At 40.8% G+C, this 23621-nt stretch overlaps 2 protein-coding genes across 2 annotated transcripts in view; both read left to right on the top strand.

Annotated features, from left to right (window-relative positions):
- The first annotated feature begins 74 nt into the window (after positions 1-74).
- Positions 75-9007, top strand: PAPOLG (poly(A) polymerase gamma). Its single transcript, XM_061364903.1, has 13 exons — positions 75-156; positions 237-357; positions 667-751; positions 1146-1199; positions 2259-2378; positions 2710-2819; positions 3896-4017; positions 4109-4278; positions 5310-5416; positions 5492-5712; positions 6495-6560; positions 7038-7094; positions 7845-9007. Exons 2-13 carry the CDS (start codon positions 264-266, stop codon positions 7941-7943), a joined length of 1305 nt encoding a protein of 434 aa, XP_061220887.1. The 5' UTR covers positions 75-156; positions 237-263; the 3' UTR covers positions 7944-9007.
- A 4203-nt stretch (positions 9008-13210) lies between these two features.
- REL (REL proto-oncogene, NF-kB subunit) overlaps positions 13211-23621 on the top strand; it is a 46367-nt gene continuing 35956 nt past the window's right edge. Inside the window, exons 1-4 of the mRNA XM_061364863.1 lie at positions 13211-13680; positions 14705-14830; positions 15704-15769; positions 16771-16903. The gene's annotated coding sequence lies outside the window, so the exon portion shown is untranslated. The remainder of the gene's footprint in view (positions 13681-14704; positions 14831-15703; positions 15770-16770; positions 16904-23621) is intronic.

Below are 23621 nucleotides of genomic sequence, written 5' to 3'. Positions count from 1 at the left end.
ACGTTGACAATGTTCAGTCTTACCCTGAATTACATGGGGAAACTTGAAAACAGACAGTTAGTTACTCAGTTTTTTTCATATAGGGAATGGCCAACTCCTGTATTGCTGAAACAAGCTGAAGAAAGCAACCTTAATTTACCAGTATGGGACCCAAGGGTAAGTAGACATTAAATTCAGAAGCCTTTAAACTTTCTTCTGGGCTAAACCGATGCTAAACAGATGTTTTAACATCATAGGTGAACCCAGCAGACCGTTATCATGTCATGCCTATCATCACTCCTGCCTATCCACAGCAGAATTCCACATACAATGTGTCTCCATCAACACGGGCGATAATGGTAGAGGAATTACAACGTGGTAAAGTATTTTTCCATGCTTATTAACTGGTTTTAAAGCACAATTCTTGCTATTTGAAGCTGCGTTATCTGAATTAGTTATGTTCTGTGAGGTGTTCTGCCCTTTTACAGGTCTCTGGGAATTATACCTGTTGCAGGCTATAAGGGAACAGTTTCAAAGTGAACTCTTGTAGCAGACCTGCATGGTGTCAAGGGAATTTGTTTTTTGATCAGTCAACTAATGTTCAAAACCTTCATGTCAAGAAGATTATATCATGCTCGGCTAGTCTAAAAACCGAAATGGTAATAATGTTTTCAACCTCAATTGTAGGTCTTGAAGTTACAAATGAGATTCTCCAAGGGAAATCAGACTGGTCAAAACTCTTTGAACCGCTGAACTTCTTTCAGAAGTACAAGTATGTATGAAATCTGTTGTCTGAACTTCAAATTATGTACTTACTGGTTGCATGGTGAGTTTTAAGTTGGAATCTAAATAGAACATACCATAATGTTTGTGCTTCAGGAACTGCAAGTAGTGTAATTTAGATTTTGGTAAGTAAGTAAAAGGGATAGTATAGTGAAGATAGAAAAACTGTATGTGTTAATGCCACTTAAACTTTTTATTAGGAAAAAAATCAACTAGGATACTTGGAGTGTAGCAGAATGCAATTCTAAAGGATGTAATCACTTAATACTGTGCTGAATACAGGATATAATCTGTCTTGTCTGGAAGCTGTATTCTATTCATTTAAGGTAGTTTCACTTGAAGAAATATGAAGTCCTGAGCTAGTATGTTACTTTTCCTTCTAGACATTACATCGTGCTGACTGCTAGTGCCTCTACAGAGGACCATCACTTAGAATGGTAAGTCTTGGTTTAAATGGGGTTCAATACATAATGAGAACTTGGCTCAGTGTTATCTGTATTAACAAATGAAGTATAAAACTGAGCAACTAGGAATGGAATATAGCAGCAAGTTGAGTAGACAGTTGACCAGCAAAAGTTAAACCTTTTTTCTTTATGAAGGGAAGTAAACATAAATCCAAGTCATGATGTGAAGGATCAAGAAGGGTTTGTGTGTGTATGCCTAAAGGTTTGATGCTCTGTCTTACATGGAGAAGCAGATGCAAGGAGTCTAAGGAGACTGCTTACCCAACACTACTTCAGCTCGTAGGAAGATGTTCCTTGTTGCAGAGACTGAAGCAAACAGATTAATCAGTGTTATCAGATGTGTAATGGACACTGCAGAGCCTGATCCTCTGACTTTACAGAGCAGCGGTCTCCAAACTTTTTTGACTGTGCACTCCTATCAGCAAAAACTTCTAAACATGAGCTTAAAATATATATATACTTATTTACAAGTTACATACACATAACTGAAGTTATAATACTTTCTTCCTGTGTCAACTAGATCCTTCTGATTATTAAAGGAACTATATTTTTCAGTTTGGGAAGAGAGTAAACTTTTTTTCACTGATCAGGAATTCTTCTGCAGGAAGAATTGCATCTTTACTTGGTTGTAATAGAACAGTTGTGCTTGAGCCTATTCTGAATTGCTCTTGTCCTTGATCTTTGGGGTAAAAAGCAGTTTTGCTGTATTTCAAAATGCAGCCAGAGGTGCTGGTACCTGCTTTTTGTTGATCTTTTCATCATAGATTATAGGTTGAAATATTGTATCTGAACTGTTGAGAGTAGAAGTTAAACTTGCTTATCTGTCTTTGGAAATGTTTCTAGTGACATGTGAGCTTTAACATCTTAAACTGTAGTGTGTGCGATATAGAAATCCAGTATCTACTCAGCTGAATGAAGCTTACTACTTAGTGATTTGTTAGCTTTTTTGTATTAGCATTGTACTATGAAAAGGCATATAACTCCAGTGCTGGATGCAGTTAAAAATGAGTAAGTATCTCTTGTTCTTCTTAGGATTGGCCTTGTTGAATCTAAAATTCGTGTCCTGGTTGGAAGTTTGGAGAGGAATGAATTTATAAATATGGCACATGTGAAGCCACAATCTTTCCCTGGCAAACAAGAGCTCTGTAAACGGTGAGTTTCACTACTTTTCTGAGATACAGTTTGGTCAGTGTATTACAACTTGTTCATATTCACCTCAGCTTATCTGGGAGATGTTCAGTGGAATACCTGTTATTTTGTAGGTATATGCTCTGACAGGCAAGGTTCTGAGCATGTAAGATCGTTTTAAAGAAGGGAGAACTTCAGAGAGAAGTACTCTGAGATCTTAAGTGTGAGCTGACTAACCTTGATTTGCTGTTACAACTGAATTGTTTTGCTTAATCCCTTTTTGAGAGTAGATGCTATCATTCAAGTAAATGGTCTCTGTGCATAAATTACATGATTTGTGCATCTGTCTCTTTAGGGGTGAACATGTGTCAATGTGGTTTCTTGGAATTGAATTTAAGAAAGTGGAAAATGCAGAAAGTATTAACGTTGATTTAACTCATGTTGTACACTCATTCACAAGTACAGGTAAGCCTACATTTTGCTCTAGTTTTGTATGGTTTCATGTTTTTGATTGCAGTGGAAATTGCTTCACAAAGTGAATTGTGCTTTCATCTGGTATTAGCTATTGGGTGTTTCTATAGAGCAACATGCAGATTAGCTTTAAAGTAAGTTCACCTTGAAACAAAAGTGGCTACTACAGTTATACACTGCGCTATTATGTGAAATAACACCTCTGCATATCACAGTGCAAGCACTCACAAAGGAACTTGAATTTATTTTGAAGCAACTGTTCATATTGGTGTGGACATCTATATTTAGGCTTTTGTTAAATTTCTAGGCCTTTTGTTGCATGACCTTAGTTTGATTCCCACTCTATGTTCATAATCTGGCTTTCCCTTTATACTTCTGATATGTCTGTTTACACAAGCTTATCTAAATGTGACTGAATTCTGTAATAACTGCTGTGCTCATATAGCATTCTCAAGTTGCATATAGGGCTGTTTGCAGGTGATTAAGAAAAACATGTTGAAATTACAGTGATTCTGGTAAGTCAGAGGTCCCTAAAATCCAGTCTTACTTTCTTGGGCAGAAAGAATTTTAACATTAAACTACATAGAAGTCAGCTGATGTTACAGAACTGTTACCAAAAAAAAAACCCCAACCCACGATAACCACTGTAAATATCAAATAAAAAATGAGTCTGAATCTGATCTCATCAGCTGTGCACAATTGGGTTGATTCAGAAAGTCCTCTAGATTTTTCTAGTTTTTCAACCAGAAAAACTAATCTCCTTTGGGTTAAAATCAATTCAGATGTGAGCTGTGTTATTAGCAAACAGCAGCTGTAGCTGAGCACATAAATGAATATTTGAACTTAAATAGCTGTTATGTATCTGGTCTGTGTGGGATGTGAAATGAGCATCTTAGGCCACAGTAATCTTAAGAGTATTTGGGGTGCTTGGGTAGCATTTTGTGTTCAGTTAGGCTGGAAACTTCTTCCTCTCTGGGCTGGACAGATTAGAGGCTTGCTCTTAAATAAATGTAACTGACGAATACCTAATGCAGACATCCTCGCTAACCTAAAACACAATCCCATGTTAGTTTACAGACAGGCTAGCAGCTTCAATGTGCTAAAAGAAGGAATGAAGATTGAGGCAGCTCATGTGAAGAGGAAGCATCTACACTATTTTTTGCCAGCTGAAGCCATTCAGAAAAAAAAGAAGGTATCATAAAAATCTGGCTCTTTTGTCATTTTTCTTGTCTTTAATAATTACTTGAAGACTTCATTATTATTTGTTTTAACTGTTGTTTCAGCAAAGTATGCCAGATACTGGTAAAAATGCCTGTGAGCATCAGTGCAAGAGGCTTTCTGCAGATGGAAACTGTTTGGGCAGTTCCAGAGACAAGGACTCCAGAACTCCATATCATTCCTCTCTATTACATGAGATAACTAAAATGGACACCTACACAACAGAGACAAAAAGGTTGGACTGTAACCTTTGAACTGGAAGAAGCTGCTTTTAACTGGGGGGGGAGGCAGGCTAAAGAAATCCTTGAAGGATTAACTTACATGAACACATAGGAATGAAGAACTACTTGACACTAGAGAAATTATTTGGACTTGAATATAAATCCCGTTAGGTTATTCAAGTGTGTAACTTGAAGCTGGAGTATTTTATGTGTAGGTAAATGTTCCTTCTTGAAACCAAAAAAGATACAATTAATGCAAAGCAGTATTAAGTGCTAATGAAATGCTGATCTTGATCACAGAAACATTGGAGCTGCTGCTGACTTAGTGGAGTGGTGTAAGGAGTTGGGCTGCTTCAGCACAGGAGGGATATATAACCTTGAGAGTAACAGCCCAATGCTTCCAGATGTCTAATGCCTGCTGTGTTCAGACAGTTTGGTACTATAGAATTAGCACGAAAAAAAAACCAACCCAAAAAACAATTGGGTGCAGATATGGGTAGAGCAGATCCATACATTAAAAGCATCACAGGTGCTTGATATACTAAGCTGGAAAACAGTACCAGTACATAGAGGCTCACTAAAAAAAATGCTTAAGTTTAAATTCAAGGTCTAAAGTCCAGCAAAACAGGGGAAGTTCAGATTAGATAGAAGGAAGAAGTTTTTCACTGTGAGGGTGAGGAGGCACTGGAACAGGTTGCCCAAAGAAAATGCTCCATCCTTGGCAGTGTTCAAGGCCAGGCTGGACAGGGCTTGAAGCAACCCGCTCTAGTGAAAGGTATACCTCCCCATGGCAAAGGGTTGAACTGAATGATCTGAAGGTCCCTTCCAACCCAAACCATTCTGTTATTCTGTGAAAATGAAGATCTCATACTAGTTTGCCTCTGATTTTGTGGTGTTTACTAGTAGAGCTGTAACAGTGGGCTAAGAAGGTAAAAGTTTGCCTTGCATGAATGTTCTGGAAATACATAGTGTTTTGCAACTAGCAAAATACTATATATTTTATAACTCTAGTGCATTTTATAACTCTGGTGCCTGACTTTTACAGAACCGCTGTGTATCAGAGATCCAGTGCCACTAACAACAGAGAGAAGATACCTCTTGGAGCTGTGCCATCAACATCCATGGGATTCCCTTTGCCTGTTACTGACTCAAGTATGTGTTGAAGTGGGTGGAATGCAGTCTTTAATTTCATGGCTGAGCTCTAAAACCTTGTTAACAATCCTGCAGAAATGGAGGGTACACTCGGAAGAGCGACATCAGCACCTCTAACTGGTTGCACCATTTCAGAACCTAATACAGGTTCTAAAGTAGGACCACATTTTGGCCAAAAGCAGCATGAATTAACTGAGACTCCAGTTAAAGAGCCAAAGAACACTGCCTCTAAACGACCTTATTCACCCACCTCAACCGGAGATGAACCCCCCCAAAAAATACCTGATGGAGGAAAGGTGAGGAAGAGGAGCTGGATCAGGGAGGTTTGAAGTTGTGTTAGTTATTGATGTAGAATGAATGAAGTTGCTGAGAAATGCATATATACATTCCCAGCAGGTTCAGGAATCTAAAGTATAATAATAGTTTTACTAGGATATAGCTAGGAGAAATTGTGTTGAATATAATTTGAGCAATTGAAACAAGACTGCTTCTTGTCTGGTATCAGGGTCTCTAAATGCAACTACACTGATACAGTACTGCACTGACCTGAACTGCCTCATTTGGAAGCAGTTTTTAAAACAACTCAGAAAAAAGCTATCTCAAAATGGAGACTATATGAATGTATAATTGTAAACATATTAGCTAATCTTGTTCTGGCAGACGATATTTGAATGCATAGTGGTAGTTCTGCTGCTTTAGAAATCAGCAGCCTACTTGTAGGTCATCCACTGCTGAAATGACAGTGTGGAGTTGCTTGTTTAAACATAAATCTAAAGCTTCCACAAGAACAAGATTTAATGTTTTATCGCTATATATAAATTAGCTTAAATACCTTAACCTCTCTTTGAGTCAAAGAACAAGTAGAAAAAGCTCAAGTTGGATACTTGTAACGAACCAAGGTTTGGGTAGTAAGACATTTGAAAGGCTTGAGATTCCTGTGTGATAGTGGTAGCCTTCTCTAAATGTTGTTTTAAGAATGGCCACTGATACATTTGTTGTGTTGACTGAAGCTGTACCCAAATATGAAGGTAATTTCAGTACAGCACTTATTTTGAATCTGTGTATTCTGTTCTTCTAGCGAACTGGACAGGACTCAGCATTCAAAGATTGTGGCAACCCAGATGTCATGAGAGCTACAGGAAATGTAATTTTCAAATGTTTTTTACTCAGACTAAAAAGCTGAAATGGCTGTTCTAGTGCCTAAACTACCTCACATAAATACTTTACACATTTACTGATGTGAACAAAAATGTGCTTTTTAATGGCATTCTCTTCAGTTTTTATTTTGCAAGAATTACACCTGTATGACCTATCTCTTTAAATGCTATTACTAGATTTGGTGGTATCTAGCTTCATGCCATGCTTGAAGTCACTTTTTTTTAAGCCACTCGATTCACTAATGTAAACTACAGCTACTGAAAGACTAAAGCATTTGGCCTCTCAGAGGGAGGATAAAGAGCTTTAGTGTAGCTTGCTACTGAAGCATAAACTCTTGAGGGCACACCCTCAAATCAAAATGTGATCTTGCTGGTAAAGTAAAGGTTAAAGTAGCTGAAACACTGTATCTGTGTTTATAGGGCTTAAAATACTGCCTAATAAATCCTTTCTGGCTTTTTTCTAGGACTTACGTGGAGGAAAAGCCGTGCCTGCTCCTGTCATCCTGACAACAAGATCACAGGTATTATACATTGTGTCTGTGTATTTATAGGTAAATCAAAAGTAGAATTTTCTTTTTTCATGTAAAGACTTAAATGCTATTTATCTCTGTAAACTTGGGGGTTTGAAGTAGTGATAAGCTTTTGCGTATCATGCTTCCACCAAACTGAATAGCTGAACAATGACCTTCCAGGTACACTCACAAAAGTGAAGCCAAAGCTTCCAAGTTATTGAACTCTGAAAACCACATTTCCTTGCTCTCAAACACTGGCACAGTTTATTTCCTCATTTCCTTTTTTCATGAGTGAAAAGGTTTGTACTCCTTGTAGGTCTTCCATAAGGAGCTCTTCTTATCTAAATTATTGTATACTGATTTCTGTGATAAGACTTGGAAGCTTTGAAGCGTGGAAGTGGCCAGTAGGGACAGTCCTGATCCATGGCTCTGAGAAGAATGATGGCTTCCTCTTATGCTCTTATGCAACTGGCAACTTATTTCCCCTCCTCAGGAATATAATTATCTCAGTTGATGCCAGGAAAGAAATGTGCAGAGAGGAAAATGCTTTTCCTCTGTCAACTGGTGATAACAAGTGGTGTGGTAAACAGAAAACCCATGTAGAAATATTTGGGTTTGGGCCATAGTGTTTTGGTACATAAAGAATGTTATATTCAGCTAGGAAAGGGTTTATCTGCTGCTACTTCTGAATTAATGAATTCAAAACTTCCTTTTTTTTTCCCTTTTTCTGTTTTTGTGACATCTTTTTGTGTGTTTTAGAGGCTTTCCAGTAAAGAACTACCAGATTCTTCATCTCCTGTTCCAACAAATAGCATTCGTATTATTAAAAGATCCATCAAACTTACCCTTAATGGGTAGCCGGTTTCTCTTCAGGTGAAGATGGAAAGCACTTTAGAGATCTGTATTATCAACATCTATTGTATTTACAAACAAGAATATGGAAGGTCACTCTTGCCATACTGCAACTGGCCAGTTAAAATCATGGTCTTGTTTTATAGCATTGTTCCATGCTTTGATGTACTCTTCGCACATTCTTGTAACAGTTTATACTTACTAGTCTTTTAAAAAGTCTTAACTGTCACTAGCTGGAACAGCTTTGGAAAAAGCCACAAAAGGTGACCTGTCCTGTGACTTGGGATTCAGAATGTATGTAAACAGGGTTGGTTAACTTGTCACTGCAACCGCATTCTGAGTTCAAGTGTATATGAACATGCTTGTATTTATCTGTGCTTTCCTAGTTCATGTGTATCCATTGTTCTTATCTTAAATTATTTTTCCACTTGGCACGTTCCCTCCTGCGCATCTGTCACAGTGGTGCTCAGCTTCCTCAAGTGGTAGCTTTCCACTGTCTAGCACAGCCATGCACTACACAAGTATTGCCTCCCATGGAGGCCCATAAGTAACTCAAATACTGGAGGAAATGCAGCAGAGGATGGTACCCAGGTATAGAGATGATGGATGCGTCTCAAGCCATGTTATCTGATTTTTGTCTTTAAGACTGCTCCAGCATGAAACTTGATGGGTCTTTTTATTGTCAATGGGTAGTAAAGCTAAAGTTGGAACACACAGCTGAAGATGCACAGCTGAGGCTGTTGTGACACTGCTACCTACCTGCAAGCTGCAGTCTTGAGAGCACATGGCATGCAGAAAGTGGCTTCAGATAAACCCTAAAAGCTGTTCTGAATGGGTACATGAAAACTTGTAGTAGTCTGGTTCTGTAAACTGCTAACACTGCTTATCCAGTTAGTGCATCAGGGTTTTTGAGGGGTGGGGAGAAATTCTGATCATAAGAAAACAAATGTTATGTTATCTCTCTTGCAAGTTCTTTGTAATTTGGTGGTTTTGTAGATGAAGTTGTATGTTTTTTCCAGAGTATTTTTGTATATGCTGTAAAATAATAACTTTCAAAGAGAAATTTAAAATCTTCAGCCTCTTTTTTTTTTTTTTTTTTAAATGCAGATGGGATCTGCTTAAAAAAAACCCAAGCAACTCAACTGAGTGTGAGGCCTGCGTAAGAGGGAGCAGTGCCATAAAAAACACATCCCACAAAATGATAATGTCATGCTAGAGTAAATGAGGAGCCCAGGAACACTGCTTCCCTGCTTCTGGGATTTCCAGGTTTTGAATTCATGCCCTCTGAATAGTGCAGTTTGAGAACTGCCTTAACAGCTGAGGTCCCAGTTAGCTCTGTGGACAGCAGACAGTGAGTTGCTTGGCTTATAAGAGCAATTCTGAGCTCTAATCATCTTCAATATCCACCAAAAAACCCTACTGTCAAGACTATAAAGGCATAGAAGGAAGCATATATATTGCAAGGTCTTAATTCTCTAGCATTCCCCCTACTGCTATTAATCCAAATGTGTGAAGAAAGTGATATTTATCACAATATACTTAGGGTTTTTTCCTTATTACTTCTGATTTTCAGTTTGTTTCAAGTGCAACTTATCTCTTGGCCCTAGTGGATTTGAGAGGTCTTATTCTTCCCTCTTCCCTCCAAAAAAACACCCCAAACTTAGACCTTGCAGTCTTAAGTTTACTCACAGGTTAAAATTAAGAAACAGTACCCATGTTACTTCAGTGGCTTTTAGCAGAACCAGTTTCTAAACTGGTTTTATGGCTTGTATTAAAACTAAGGTATTGAAATAGTGACAAGCCTGTGTACTAGAGTATGTATATACAACTTCAGCACCTGTGTAAATAAAAACCCGACACGAATTTGAAGGAATCAAAGCTGAAGTAGGTGATGAGAGAAACAGCAGAGCAAATACGGAAAGTAAGTGTTACAAATAGCCTACAACCCTGTAATATTACCATGCTTTTAAACTGCTTCTTCCACTTGACTATTCCAAGACTGTTATGGGCTCTTTTGCCCTTGACCTCTATGTCAGCATGTGCATTTATGCAATTAGTCTCCTACTAGCCTAGCTAATAGATAGAAAGTATATGCCTTTACCTAGATCTTTTTTCACTCTTGTTACCTTCTAATTGCTCTTACTTTTTATTTCCCTCACTCTTAGGCTTTTAAGAAGAAATCTTAGGAAGAATTTAGATTACTAGTTTCTCGGATTTGATTCAGCATACTTGAGATTACACTCTATTTTACTACTTGGCCCAGTGCAGACATCACTGTTCTGGAGTTTCCCTGGATGTGGCAGAAGATTATGCAGATTAGTTTTCAGCTATTTTAAATAAAGACACTTTGACAATTAAGCTTTAAATGTTTTTCTTTGTTTATAGAGCAAATTCTCTGTTAGAGTGGCTGAAAATTACTTATGCAGGAAGACTCAGTGAGGAGAGGCTCTTTGATATCAGACTTCCTGCAAACTTTGCTGTTTTCTATCTGCTCTCTTAGCTGGTTGCTCTGTGTGTGTGTGTGGCTTGGAGGATGGAACCATCCAGAGGGATGTAGAGTCAAGCTCCTTAAAGAGGAGCAGCTCTGTACTGAAATTGTGTAAGATTAGTAACTTTAAACAAGAAAATCTGTTGCAGAAATTAACATTTCCTGTGGTTTCACTTGTTAGGTACAAGCAAAGAAACGGTTAATGTGAAGTCAGCTACACTTCTGCTCTTGCAGTGGATGTCCTTGTAGAAACAGAGAGAGAAAGTAATACTTTTTGCCTTAATGAGTAAAAAGCAAATTTGGGGAAAAAGAAGTTATCTTGAAACTGTTAATCGTGACTTTGTGAGGGAGGGGGCTTATTATTCCTGCCTTTATGTAATGCTTGGTTACATAAGCTGTTTAGCCTAAATAACAGAAGCAAAAACTCCTAGCTGTGTTTTTGCAATTACCTCATCACACTTCCTATAAAGAGGCTGGTCCTATGCTTTATTCCAGTAAATGAAAACCCGGGGCTGTAGTGTGTTAGGTATGTGTTATGTATGTGTAGCGTGTCACATATCTAAGCACCTCAGCTGCAAAGAACCCCCTCTTGCTGGAAGCATGCATGCGCTGTCCCCAGTGGGAATCAGATGGGTGATTTATCCTCATCTGAGCAGTAACCTCCTACTGTGAAAACAGCCATGTTCCTTTCCCAAGGACCATGCCAGTGGGTGCTGCTGTGTCCCTCCATGCCCCCGCTGCACTATGGGTGCTGCATGCCCTTTCCCCAGCAGGGTGAAGGGAGCTGTGGCCTGGGCTTCCCACGCTGGGGATGGTTTCCTGCCCCAAGGCCTGTGGTGGGGGCAGGCTGAGGGCTGAGCTGCGTGTGCTGTGGTGGTGCTGACATGCGACTGCACCACTGCAGTGTGCTGAGGGCTGCTGTGCTCTGACGTTGGGTGGCTGGGAAATGCCTCTGCCACCCCTGCCCATGAGCCTGGAGGTGCTGGAGGGGGACCACAATGCCACAGCCCCCTGCTTCCTGGCCAGCTCTGCTTTTCCTCAAATCCTGCTGAGCCAGGCTGCACTGAGCAGGATAAAGTGGGGTGTTTTCCAGCTTGGAGCTGACTAATGGGCTATAGCACACTCCTTACTGCCTCCTAACATGGAGTTCCCGTCCCTATGGCTGAGTGTTTCTTCAGTCATCTACACCTCTGAGCATGGCTCAGGGCTCCAGGCTGCTGGACTCTGTGTATTTGTTCCTGGAGGGGATCTTGGCAAAGCAGCAGCCTGGGGGGTGGTTTTTCTCTTTCAACATAAAGCATACTGGCCTCTCAGCTCTGTGACCTTCAAAAAATTAATAGAAAATCAGACTGGGACTGCTCATTCTGGAGCAGTTCCTCTTTGCTGGGAAGACCCTGTCTGAATCATCCTGCTCTCTTCACCTAACCTTGTTTCTTATTCACACTTCATCTCTGCATTCCATCTGATCTTGGGTCCTTGACTGTCTTTCTATCTCTCCAATAAGCCTTCCTTTCTCACCTAAAACCATCTTTACTTCCTCTGCATTTGAACTGGATGGGACTTTATCCTGTGTTGATAGAGTGAAAAATCCCAGCAGTCCTGAAACAAGAGGAGGAATGACCTCCCCTGTTTCAGTTTTAGTGTGTGGCAGCCTGGCAGTCAGCTGCCTGCTGCAGGGACCATCCAGCTCACTCTGCAGTATGTGCAATGGAGAGAAAGCTGGAAACTGGCTACTCAACAAGCTTGGCCAGCGTGTGTAAGTTCAACCCTTTCAAAAGTTCACCACATGCCCATAGAGGTGTGTTTTTTCAAAGGAAGAGCAAAAAGTCCAAAAGCGACACCAACACAGCCTCTGGGTGAAATTTTGTGTCCCTGTTTTCCAAATGTGAAGAAGAGTTTCTTAATAAAAGTGTTAAGAATTCTTTGAATGTATTTCTATTCCCCACGATCGTTCTTAGAAACGACTGAGTCAGTTTTGTTCTGGTTTTCCTCAAAAATCAGGTGGAGACACAGTATGTGTGCTCATAGTCCAAAGAAATGTTTTTGACAAACTGGGAGTAGCTGAAAATGTGACCTTAAAATGGGAAGTGTTGACTACCCACAACCAACCAAGTGCATTGATGGTAATGTTACAAAAATAAAACATAGTACCTACTTACTAAACTAAACTACTCGACTAAAGCTGGAGATGGTAGCATGTATTTTGTCCATGCAGTTTTAATTCCACTCCATTTTTCCTCTGTGGTCACTAGGGCAGAACAGAAACTTATCATAGACCCTATATGAGTGCTTGCACACAGAGAAGAAAAGCTGAGGTTTGGTGAATCACTTGGTGTGTAAGTGCTTGGCTCTATGCCTCCAGCACTGCATTAGAGTGTTTGTTGTGAGTTTTACCAGATTGATTCTCCTCTCTTACTTCTTTGATACCAGATTTATGTTTCATTCTGTACAGCCTTTCCTACTGCTTGAGCAGAAGGGCATAAACCTGTCACTGTGAGATTTCTAATAACTAAGCTAAAGAAGCAATAGCTATTTTAAGTTACTTTATGCTCTCAAATGAGGCAGGCTTTAGACTATCAGGAAACTGAAAGTTGGCCCTGCTTCTGGTTATCTATACAAAACCAGAAGTCTGTGTTTCTTGCAAAACTTGTAGCTGGTCATTACATTCACTTCTGGTTTTTACTAGCTAGTATAGCATCAAGTTAATTTTCCTGACTCATTCTGAGTGTTTTCACAGGTCTTTCCTGATACCTTTTACGCTATGTAGGATGGCAGCTGTTGGGAGAGTCTGTACAGCAAACAGTAGGTTTTGTTGGATGCATTCATGAATAAAAGAGCCATTTTGTCAAATTATGGGCAGTAGGAAAATCACGGATAGAGTATTTTCTGTGTAGTGATTGTTTGCAGTAGTTTAGTTAAGAAAACCAAATGGGACAAAAATACACCTCTGGGAGCAGCATTTTGAGGAAAATGACTTACAAACAGTCAAGTCCTAGCAATGAGAAGGCGAGGGAATCCCCAGTTTCTGTTCCCCTGTTCACCCACTAAATAAATCACGGGTCACACCAAATGCTAAGTTGCGCAGTACAGAGATGTTTGCTTTTCTGTAATTCAGGGTAAATGTTTAGCATACGCCTGTAAAATTATCAACCTGTTTAATGATATTCCTCTTACAGAAATAAGTCATCAGCAGCGTGTTCATTTTCTCTCCTGTTCTTACATGCTGTCACTTCAAGTGGGGGAAATTCACTAAAGGTAATATGTCAGTTTTCTCCAGATTGTGCTTATTTTAAGCTGTTTTCAGTTCACCTTTCAGTAACAAGTAAGCTGAGATGGACTGGCCAGAAGCCCAACCGTGGAGCTTGAGTAGAGGTTCGTATGTTCAGACTCAGATCGTGTGTGTGCTCACCCTTAAAGGTCATCCCCAGTCCCAGTGGCTGTGATGTCAGTGGGGAAACCCTGCTGCACTTTTGTTTGTCCTTATGCAAAGGTCTAGAAACGTCAGATAGAAGCAAAGCAGCTGCTTAGAAAAGGCTTCAGTATAGAAACTAACCACAGTTTCTTACTGACTGATAAGCAAAAGTGATTTATTTAATCAGGTCCTGCTTGAATGGTCTCTTGTCACTGTTTGTTGAGCTCAGACTGTTTTGTCTTTCAGCTACTTATTAGGGAGAGCTTTTATTGAGAAACATGGCATGATCTTAAATTTCTTAAGTACTGGATGCCACTAATACCGATGTTTAAGACGACTTCTTACCTGAAATAACTGGACAGAGGACAAGCCAAGGTGCCCACCATAAGTTCCTTTTTTTGGATTAAGCTTTGGTACCATTGTGCACCTTTACCCAAGGCTTTCCCTGACACCACATCAAATTCTTTTTCAACGCTTAGTAATTCTTTACAACATTCCTGAGAAGGTTTTTAAAATGCCTGCTTAGCAGATGAGGAATCTAATGCATAGACATTAACAATTAGCAAAGGGCCAGACAGAAATTTTGTGGCTGATACCAGAAACTGAAGCCAAATTCCCTGAATGTGTGAGATTGTGGTGTTTGTCCCTTTTTCTTGAGAGTCACGTTGCCCATGCTTGCAGTGGGGATTCCCAGTGCATAACTCACTGCATCTGGCTAAGGACTGTTGTAATTGTCTCTAGAGACTATAAGTGAAAACAACTGCTTATTTTTAAGCCACTATATATATATGATAGCCCACTATTTTGGCTGCTAAAAAACTCTATATTTTTTCCTAAGCTTGCAAATTAAACAACTTTTCCTTTCAGATCTCAATTACCTTCTTAAGAAGACAAAAATAATCACAAGTCTATTTCTTGCTTGGTTTTGGTTCTCCACAGAAGTCTGGCTGAGAATACAAACCATAGGAGTGTCAGATCTAAGTTAACACTTGGGTAAGTTCTGATGTCTTACAATTGAGAGGGGTGGGTGAGGTTGGTCAAGGGGGGGAGCCTAATAATTCCTCATAGTAGAATTGTAAAAACAAACAAGAAACCCAACAAAATAGTGACATGCTTTCTAAGGATTTACTGCTGGTATCCACAGGAAATGAGTGGATGCTAAAAGTATGTCCTAAATAAAAGAAAAAAGGCAAAAATACCAGAGTTCTGGCTGAATTAAAGATGACTTTTTAGATAGCCTTCATTAAGATTCTTGGTAAGACCTTTTTCTGCTGCTGAAGAGTTGCTGCAGCATCTCACCAGAATTCCTATGTGGAAGATGAATGTGTCTCTGAAGTGATTGAGTAAATCTTTGCAAAAGTATGATGTCATCTGTTGTGAAAAATTGGATATTCCATGATACCATTTCAGCATAGGAGGCTCCATGCTTAAGGTCATGTGTTAAAGCCACAAAGGCCTTAAGTATCACAAAGTAATGTTGAACTGCATGAACTGGAGAGGCTGTGTTGCTTGGTTAAACACAAATCCTTAAGATGTGTGTTAAGTACTGTAAGGCTGAGCAGTGTAAGACCTCAGTGTTGCCTTGGGTTTGCCTTCAATTCACAGTCATATTATCAGACTCTGTTATCATGCATTTTAGGCCTAAAGTTATCCTCCTTTAGATCCACTGTTAAAAACTGCTCTTGGCTTTAGCAGAAGCCAAACCCTTTTATTTAGGAAAGGGTTGTAGCTACCGAGTCGAGTTGGTTGAATAACGAATGTGCTGTATGTGAACTGCTATAGTCTGTCTGTCTGAATGAATGAGTTTACAGCAAGTTGCTGGTAGCCTTCTCCCTTACAATACTTAAATGAATGTTGTGTTTGCAGGGCTGCGTATTTTTATCACTCAGCCAAAATTCCAGTCAACCCAAATGGGAGCTTTGCCTGTAAGAGGTGCGTGGTGGGGTTCTTGACTCTTAACTGTACTGTATTGCTATGAATGTATTAACTGCATGGCCCCAAATTAATAAACTTATTCCTGTAACCAAAGCAGTGAACAAGCACAGTGTGTCTTCATAGCTAAAGAATGTGCTATTGCTTAATGAGTTGCTTAAAGCCCCTTAAATAAAAGTTGAAGAAGCACTCAGCTGAGGGAAGCTGACATAGCCTTTCTGCCCTGCTTTAGGAGTGTGCATCTTCCAAGATAAAGGGATATAGGGAATGACTGACTCGTCTCTGCTGTTTGAGCGTGTTACGAGCAGAGATGGAGACACTCTTGTAGGAGCAGCAGAGAATTCTGGCCCCCCTCCACCAGAACAGGAATTTATGAAGATACCAAACATCTGCTCCTAAAGCACTGCATAAGGAAGCTCTGGGTTGGAACACAGCCAGTGTCATTTGTAACAGTTGGAAGAATTGTGGGTTAGAGGCTTATGGAGGGGAGGATATTGCAAAAGAAGGAGAACTGGACAGGACTGCTCAAGAATAGAGTGGCTACGGTTGCTGTTAAGGGGAAAGGGGGAAAATAAACCCAACCTTTAGACTGTTAAGCAGTGGCTACTTTGCTGTTTATTGCTTTTGTAACCCATAACCAATTTGGTTTTTATCACTTTAGGAGGTTCTTGCCACCACCTTCATCTCCAGTATCCTTGAGTCCTCCTCTTCTTTCCTCGCTGGAGCCTTCATCGGTTGTGGTGCATCAACTCTTTGCATATATCACCGGAGCCAAACTGTTAAAGGGAGCAAAACCAACACTGCATTTATTTCCCCCTGGTTTTTGTTATTTCAAATTAATTACAGAGACATTCATGAGGCAGGGTTGTTGACCACACAAGTATAGGCTGTTCATTAATACATGTAGTCTGGAAGAAACTCTAATTGCTATGCTAAATATAATTTATTCTGTGGTTCCATTCAGCTGTATATTTAATTTTCTCTTGCCATTCTTTTTCTAGGGGCAGTAGTAAACATTCTTCCAAGCAGGAATAGTAATGATGAGCCAGTAATTGTCTGAGTAAATTACCCAAGCAGCCTTCTTTCCTCTCTCAACTTCCTACGTTTCTGGTGTCCTCTGGCATTACAGCAGAGGTATGTGTTAGTCCTGGCCTATGTAAATGAAAGCCTTGTCTACATTACAATTAAAGCCACACCAGGTCACATGGCTTCCACTTGACCAGTTACAGGGCTCTGTTGCAAATGAGGTTTTAACCGTGTTGCAAGTGTGAAGTCCTGAACTGACCAAGTTTGTAGTAGCTGGGTCACCTGCCACAGAGGGTTTGTGTGACGTAGGTCATGGGATTATTAGCAGAAGCGAAAGTGCTATAATTGCATCCCTCTACCAGTATTTGTGTTGACATCGAAGCCTAAAGAGGCATATTCAGGAAGCAGAAACAATACCGTGTGTAATTAAGGTATGTCAAAGGAATATAAATCCCAGTTCTAAAAGATCCAGCAAGTGAATGATGTGGATTTTTGGAAGAAACACTGTGATTATTCCAGGTTTACTTCTTATGGGGCTTTTTGCACCCTGAGAGCATTGACACTGCCCACTGTTGGAGGAAGAGAACTAGTAGCAGAAGTGTAAGAGAGCAAAGAGACCCCCCAAAAGAAGTCAATGTACCACTGGATAAATCACTGTGAATCAAACTATGTATAATCTGGCCTGTAGAGCTGGTTGCTAAAGTATATGATAAACACAATATATGCTTGCTGTGAAGCAGAGGGATTGTGTAACAGTATGTAAACGTTACCACATGCCTAAACAAGCAAGAGATTAGGTTGACCATGGGGCTGCCACACAGCCAAGGAGCTGTAGTCTTAGACCACCCTGTTGTGCTGTGGAGGCAGGATGATCAATCCCCCCAAACTGCCCCAGAGCCCTAGGAGTTGAAAAATAGAGTAAGGAAACAGGTGAAGATGGTGAAACAGGGTAGTACCAGCAATGTTCAAGATGGCATCTGTCAGCAAGCTGATCACTGTAAAGAAAGCTGTAATTCAGGCTTTTCTTGCAGCAGGACCTTTCTCCTAGGACTTCCCGTCTCACTTGGCCTGATACGTTTGAAAGACTTGCAGCAGTAAAAGCATCTGGAAGTGAATCAGGTCTCAGTACACATGTCTGAATTGCAACAGACTCTCTTCAAACTGTTTATCAGTGGGTGTGGACCATAATGAATATAAATGAATGCAGGTGTAAGTCTCTCTGCCATTACCATGTTCGAGTCTCCTGGAACCAGAACCGCTGCAGAATTCACTCCTTAGTGGCCTTTGCTTCTTGTGAAGCTGGACTTGACTTCACTTCTTACTGAACCGCGCAGCATCCGTGCAGATTTTGTAGCTCACTTATTAAACTATGAGTCTCTGGTATCTCACAAGCTGTATATTGGTATTAAATCTGAGGTTTACTCGCTGGTTTTTGCCTATCTAGGGTAAGAGAAGGTGGTAACAAAACCTGAAATAGATGTGTTTTAAAAAGTAACAGACCTATGTATAGATTTGGCTTTTTTGTCTGCTTTTTTTTTTCTTTTAAGCAAATGATTATGTAGATTCACAGAAATGTTTTGCAAATTCACGTGGGAACTTTGCTTTCAGTTTATTTCCTGTTATGCAGATCATACAGAATGGAAACTGCTGGAAAAGGCACAGCCAGCTATCTTTGGCAAGATTTCTTGGAGGTGAGAGCTCAAGACGCTCCAGAGACTAGAGCTTCATGCACGAAAATCCTTTACCCTCTTATGCTGGGAGGAGCATGAAACCACACAAGTATGACAAGCTGCTAGAAGCAGATGTAGCGAGATTTACTGGGAAGGCAGTAGTTTGCATGCCCTTTCAGGAAATCATTATTGTGACCACGAGGGGGCATTTTAGTAAGACACCGCAAAACCAATGGTATTACTCATGGTCACTGAGGGAGTGGCATCAAGGCCCTTAAAGGACAAGCTGATGTGACTGCCAGGAGTAAGGTCACTAGAACAGTAATCAGGCACTTTAGTCCAAATCCTCTCCCTCATTCTTCTTACCCTTTTGATACTGGGTGTGATGCTTATCTTCTACATGGGGCTAGTGCAATGGAAAAAATTAGCTTTGTGACTACCTGTCCCAGTCTTTGTGAAACAGATCTTTCAAGAGGTTGATTTTCAACAGTACCTACCTGGCTTGCACCCCAGAATCTCACTGGAGACTGATCAGAAATGGAACTACAACATCGGTGGCTTTACTATGTATAATTTATCTTTTCTACATCTACATGTTAAGGACCCTTTCCATTAAGCAGTCACTTTTTCTTTATATTCAGCTTTATACATGACATTGCCCTTCTAGCCAGCTCTAGGCCTTATTCTAATCAATCCTTCTTGCCACGAGCTCATTTCTGTCATCTCTTCCTTGGGTTAGGCCTTCTCCTTCCTCTGGTTCCTGCATTGACTTGCCAGAAGCAGCTTGCAGTGGCAGTTCTCCCTTCATGCCTGTTTTGTTTCCATTCAGCAGGCTATGTGTCTAGATTTGTTTTTTCCACTCCACAGGGCAAAACCCCTGTTCAATCCTTTCAGTGTGTATTGTGCAATAGATTATTATTCTTCCTGGCGCATTGTTCCTTTTAATCAAAAATGAAAGTCAGAAGATTGACATGTATATTCTTTACTAGCATAGAGAAAAGTGCTTCTTCCAGGCATCTGAACATGTTCTGAGCCTCATGGTGGTTGACATATTTACTATACCTAAGGCACAGTGTGCCACACCGAAAACATGGAGGGTGTTGTTTGGACTTTGTCTATTTTTAGCAATGTTGTGCTTCACAAGTGGAATGCAGATGAACGAGTATTTATCAAATGTATTGTTTATGAGAGGTTAACCACTACATTGATTACAAAAAGGACGTTGAACTTTCCCCAGAGTCCTAAAAGCCAAATTGCAAGTCATGCCGCAACTGCCAAATGAACAAGACTGTGAAATAACAAAACCCATCATTGCTTGGCGTGAGAAAGCAAGGCTGCCCAACCTTGTCATTAAGAAAGCTCAGACTAATAATTATACCCTTACTAGGATGTTGCCCTTTTTAGTAAAGCTGTATTATTGCAGCATACTAGTAAATTGGGTGTATATGCGCACACACAGTCCCAACAGACACGGCTGGAGACTTAACTGTTCAGGTGGGGTGAAGCAGCGGTGTTGATCAGGTCCCAACAGGGAGACTGCTCAGTGAGGTAGCACTATGACACACAGCCCCAGGCACTTTGTAGAAAGGGCTAATGCCCGTCCAGATAAGATGAGTAGCTGCCTAATTCACAAACTGCAGATATGCTTTGCATACATAGGAGGACTTCATGCAATAACTGCTCCCAGAAGGTGTTATTGTATTTACGGACAGTCTGAAGAGCGGTGTCACTTTCGGCTATTCCTGGGTGTTATCCTTTAACTGCACAAGTCAGAGCTATGTGAGCCATCGGGTTGGAGAGTTAACAATAAGGTGTAAGGCTTCAAATTAAAAGGAGATATATCTGGTGGGGCTGTACTGAAACAATGTGCCTTTTTATCTCTTCAGTATTGGCTGCAGATAATGGTCTTCCGAGACTCTTGAAGCCCAAGGTGATGTTAAGTAGCCTAAATACTGTGTGAGTTCTGAGGAAAAAGGGAAGTTTTGTAATAAAACCTCGGATGAGCAATTCTTGTCCTCTGGTGGTGGATCCAGTGCATAATGGCTGGCTGGTATGTGCTGGGGTTTTGGGGAGCAGAAGAATTAATGGGAACGTATGTTGCCTATCTTTTTTTCAGTATGTAGTTTTCATGTTACACATAGGTACTCTAATAGTACTGTAAGGTACGCTAGTAGCTCACTGTTATCAAAGGGATGATTCCCATCTATCCTTCTGCCTCCCTGTTTTTTGTGGCTGCAGCTAGAGGAATTCTATTGCTTCCGTTTGTACCACCAGGAGTGATCTGGCTTGTAGAGCTAATCTATTTGAAAAATAGATTTTGGGTAGAAAAAGGTTGGTTTTGGTTGATTTAGCTCCTTATGCTCATCCTGAGCTCATCTCTTCCCAAAGTCCTCTCCCTAGAGCACTACTGCATCAGGTTGGTCTTAGTTGTGGTGTAAGGAAGAAGTTTGTAGTTTGTCTATTAGATCAGCTTCACTGTCATGTGAGGCTTTCATGGGGCACAGTGGAAAAAGAAAACACTCCTCATATTTACTTTGCTTGCCAATAAATGTGAACGATTTTTCTATGTTAAAACCATGCAGCTCCCAAACTCTGGTGTGTGTTCATAGCACTGGAATGCAAAGAAAGGGTTAGGAAACACCTGAGAGAGGTGAAGGAGAAGGTGCCTGAGAATGGTTCTGAAAGCTGCCTCTAGGAAGGAAGGATGGAAGGATGAACTGTGAGTTGGAAACTTCACAGAGACTCAATCAATTCCTCAAAAGTAAAAACACAGCGTTGTGCTACAGATTGCACGTCAGGAAACAGTCACCTCTGCCCAAAGCTGCCTTTGAGAAACTTGTTCTGGCCTTGGTGCCGCCCCATTGCTTGCTGCTGGCACAGTCATTTCTGTGCTTGTACGTATGGCTGGCTCAGTAAAAGCTGAACCAGCAGAAAGCCAATCTTCTTGTTTCCTCCAGGTTACTTTAAAGCAAGCTCCCGTGTCACCAAAGGAGTGCTTGCAGCAGCATAGGTGAGCTGCTTGGAGGTAAGGAGAGGAAGAGGGGAGAGTGCCTCTTCCTGACAGTGCCACAGTGAAGTGCTCATGGAACTGTCATTTTTATTGTGCTCGGCACTTTCCTATAATGGGCCGTTTCCTACAATGAGCAGTTCATCCCCTGAAGAAGTTGCATCATGATTGAATAACATAGAAGTGTGGGAGCAAGGAAGTACCTTGCCTGATTTCTGTAGGGGAAATTGAGGCTTAGCGAATTAAGTGACTTGCCTAAGAGTAGAAAGGGTGACTTGCCAAGAGCCAAATTCCAGCCTCTTGAATCATAGCCTTGTGCCTTATCCACAAGACCAACCTTTCTCTGTTAGCATTTCCTTTCTCTCCACCCTGTTTTGAGAGGAGGCAGAGTAGCATTGTTCTATGTCAAACAAACTCCAGGCATGAGACAGGAACGCTTCCAGCAGAATGGCTGGAACAACCTTTGAGTTTATCATTAATCTGGAAGCCATAACTTTTCTTGGAATGGCTTCTGCATTAGAACCTTCCTCAGGACCAATAAGCTCAAAAGCCTTAACCATCAAAAGGCCTGACAGTGTTTATGTTTAAGAGGCCTTTGAGATTACAAAGAACATACTTCAAACAAAAGGTTTCTTAAGGCATAGAGAAGTTTCTTAGGGCATAGAGGACTGCAAATTGCTAATCAGAGGAGTATGCAAGGCTTGAGGTACAGTGCACAAGGAAACAGGGCTTAACTTTAGTCCATAAGGGGAGAAGTGAATGATTTTATTACTTTTATTCCCAGTACGAGGAGAGCCATATTCTAAAGGGACCTTAGTGCCTACTTGGCAGCTTAACCAGGCCAGTGACAAGCGGCTTTGCTTTGATCTAAGACAGATAGCTGGGAACAGGAAATAAAGGCTTAACAGTTTGCCCGTGCTGCTTTTGTATCAGCAGGCTTTAGCACCCTTCATTGGGCAACGCCTGTGCTGAGCACCATGAAAAGGCCATCATCCTGGCCTTGACAAATACCGTGTCAAACAGTCCTTTGCTGTAGGAAGCTTTGGTTGTGGGGGTTTGTGTTTAATTCTCTCCCTTTTCTCCTCTTTCTGGCCCCATGACATTCCCTACTACAGCAGGAAGCTTAATTCCTTACAGCAGACCAGGGGTTAACTGTACTAGTGGAAGGAGGGAGGACTTTGGACTTGATAATGGAGAAAAATGGGATCTTAGAGCACTCGCTTTAACTGGAAGGCAGGAAGTGAAGCACTGGATCAAACTGGTCTAAGAATTCTGGTATCACGCCTCTGGCTGTAGCCAAAGTCAGCTGACAAAAATAATAGGGATACACCTGGCTTTTCTTATGCAATGCCATGGGAGGGGAATTCCTTCCTGCTTTTTTGCAAAGATCTGCATATGCCCAAAGTTATGACATGTTTTTACCCTTCATGCCAGTTGCTGACCAGGTTTCTGTGACTCCCATTGCTGCAGTTGATGCAGTTCTCCAGCTGACATACATCACTCTTGCGGGATAATCCCTGTGCCATACATTTGGATCACAGCAGAAAGAAGTCGCATATGGGATAGTCACAGGAATCTATCTGTATAGGGGGTTTTTATCTGTATGAGGGGTTTTCTACAGGATCTATCTGTATGCTTGCATGAAGTTGAGTAAGGCCTCTTCAATTTGCTTAGGTTTTTGCTTTTGGCTTGGGAAGGCTTCTCTGTTACCGTGGAACTTTGCTGTAGTTTAGGAACATGAAGCTATTATGAAAGAGCCACGGTGGGCTTAGACTAAAAGAGCATTTTGTCCCTAAAACATCGTTGTGCTTTTCTCTGGGCATCAGCTTATGGCTGCTGCTGGAGAGAGAAAAATGGGCAGGAAAATATCTCCACTCACAGTCCTTCCTCCAGTAACTTTGTTCAAGGGCTTCCTGAGCCAGATCTAGTCTCTGTGTATTGAGATGACGGGATCTTATAGGTCCCATACAGGGAAACACTTCATACAGTTGGTTTTCCACTAATTTCATTATAGGTTGTTTTCATGTTAGGGAAGAGGTAGGTATAGAATTAAAGTTTTGGGGATGCTATAAGTGCAACCCACCCATCCCAATCTTAAATGCAATATCAAGAATGGATTTGTACCATAGACCCTGGTGCGTATGTGAGA

This window comes from Neopsephotus bourkii, unplaced genomic scaffold (assembly GCF_033783945.1).
Source record: "Neopsephotus bourkii isolate Nb327-2 ecotype Australia unplaced genomic scaffold, CSIRO-AGI_Nbou_v1 NB_1250, whole genome shotgun sequence".
Classification (NCBI taxonomy): Eukaryota; Metazoa; Chordata; class Aves; order Psittaciformes; family Psittacidae; genus Neopsephotus; species Neopsephotus bourkii.
This window is presented reverse-complemented; position numbering and strand designations above follow the sequence as displayed.

Coding starts and splice junctions, on each gene's coding strand:
- PAPOLG (XM_061364903.1), top strand. CDS start 264: ATGCCTATCATCACTCCTGCCTATCCACAGCAGAATTCCACATACAAT. Junction 358..666: donor GGTAGAGGAATTACAACGTG/GTAAAGTATTTT, acceptor CCTCAATTGTAG/GTCTTGAAGTTACAAATGAG. Junction 6,561..7,037: donor TCATGAGAGCTACAGGAAAT/GTAATTTTCAAA, acceptor GCTTTTTTCTAG/GACTTACGTGGAGGAAAAGC.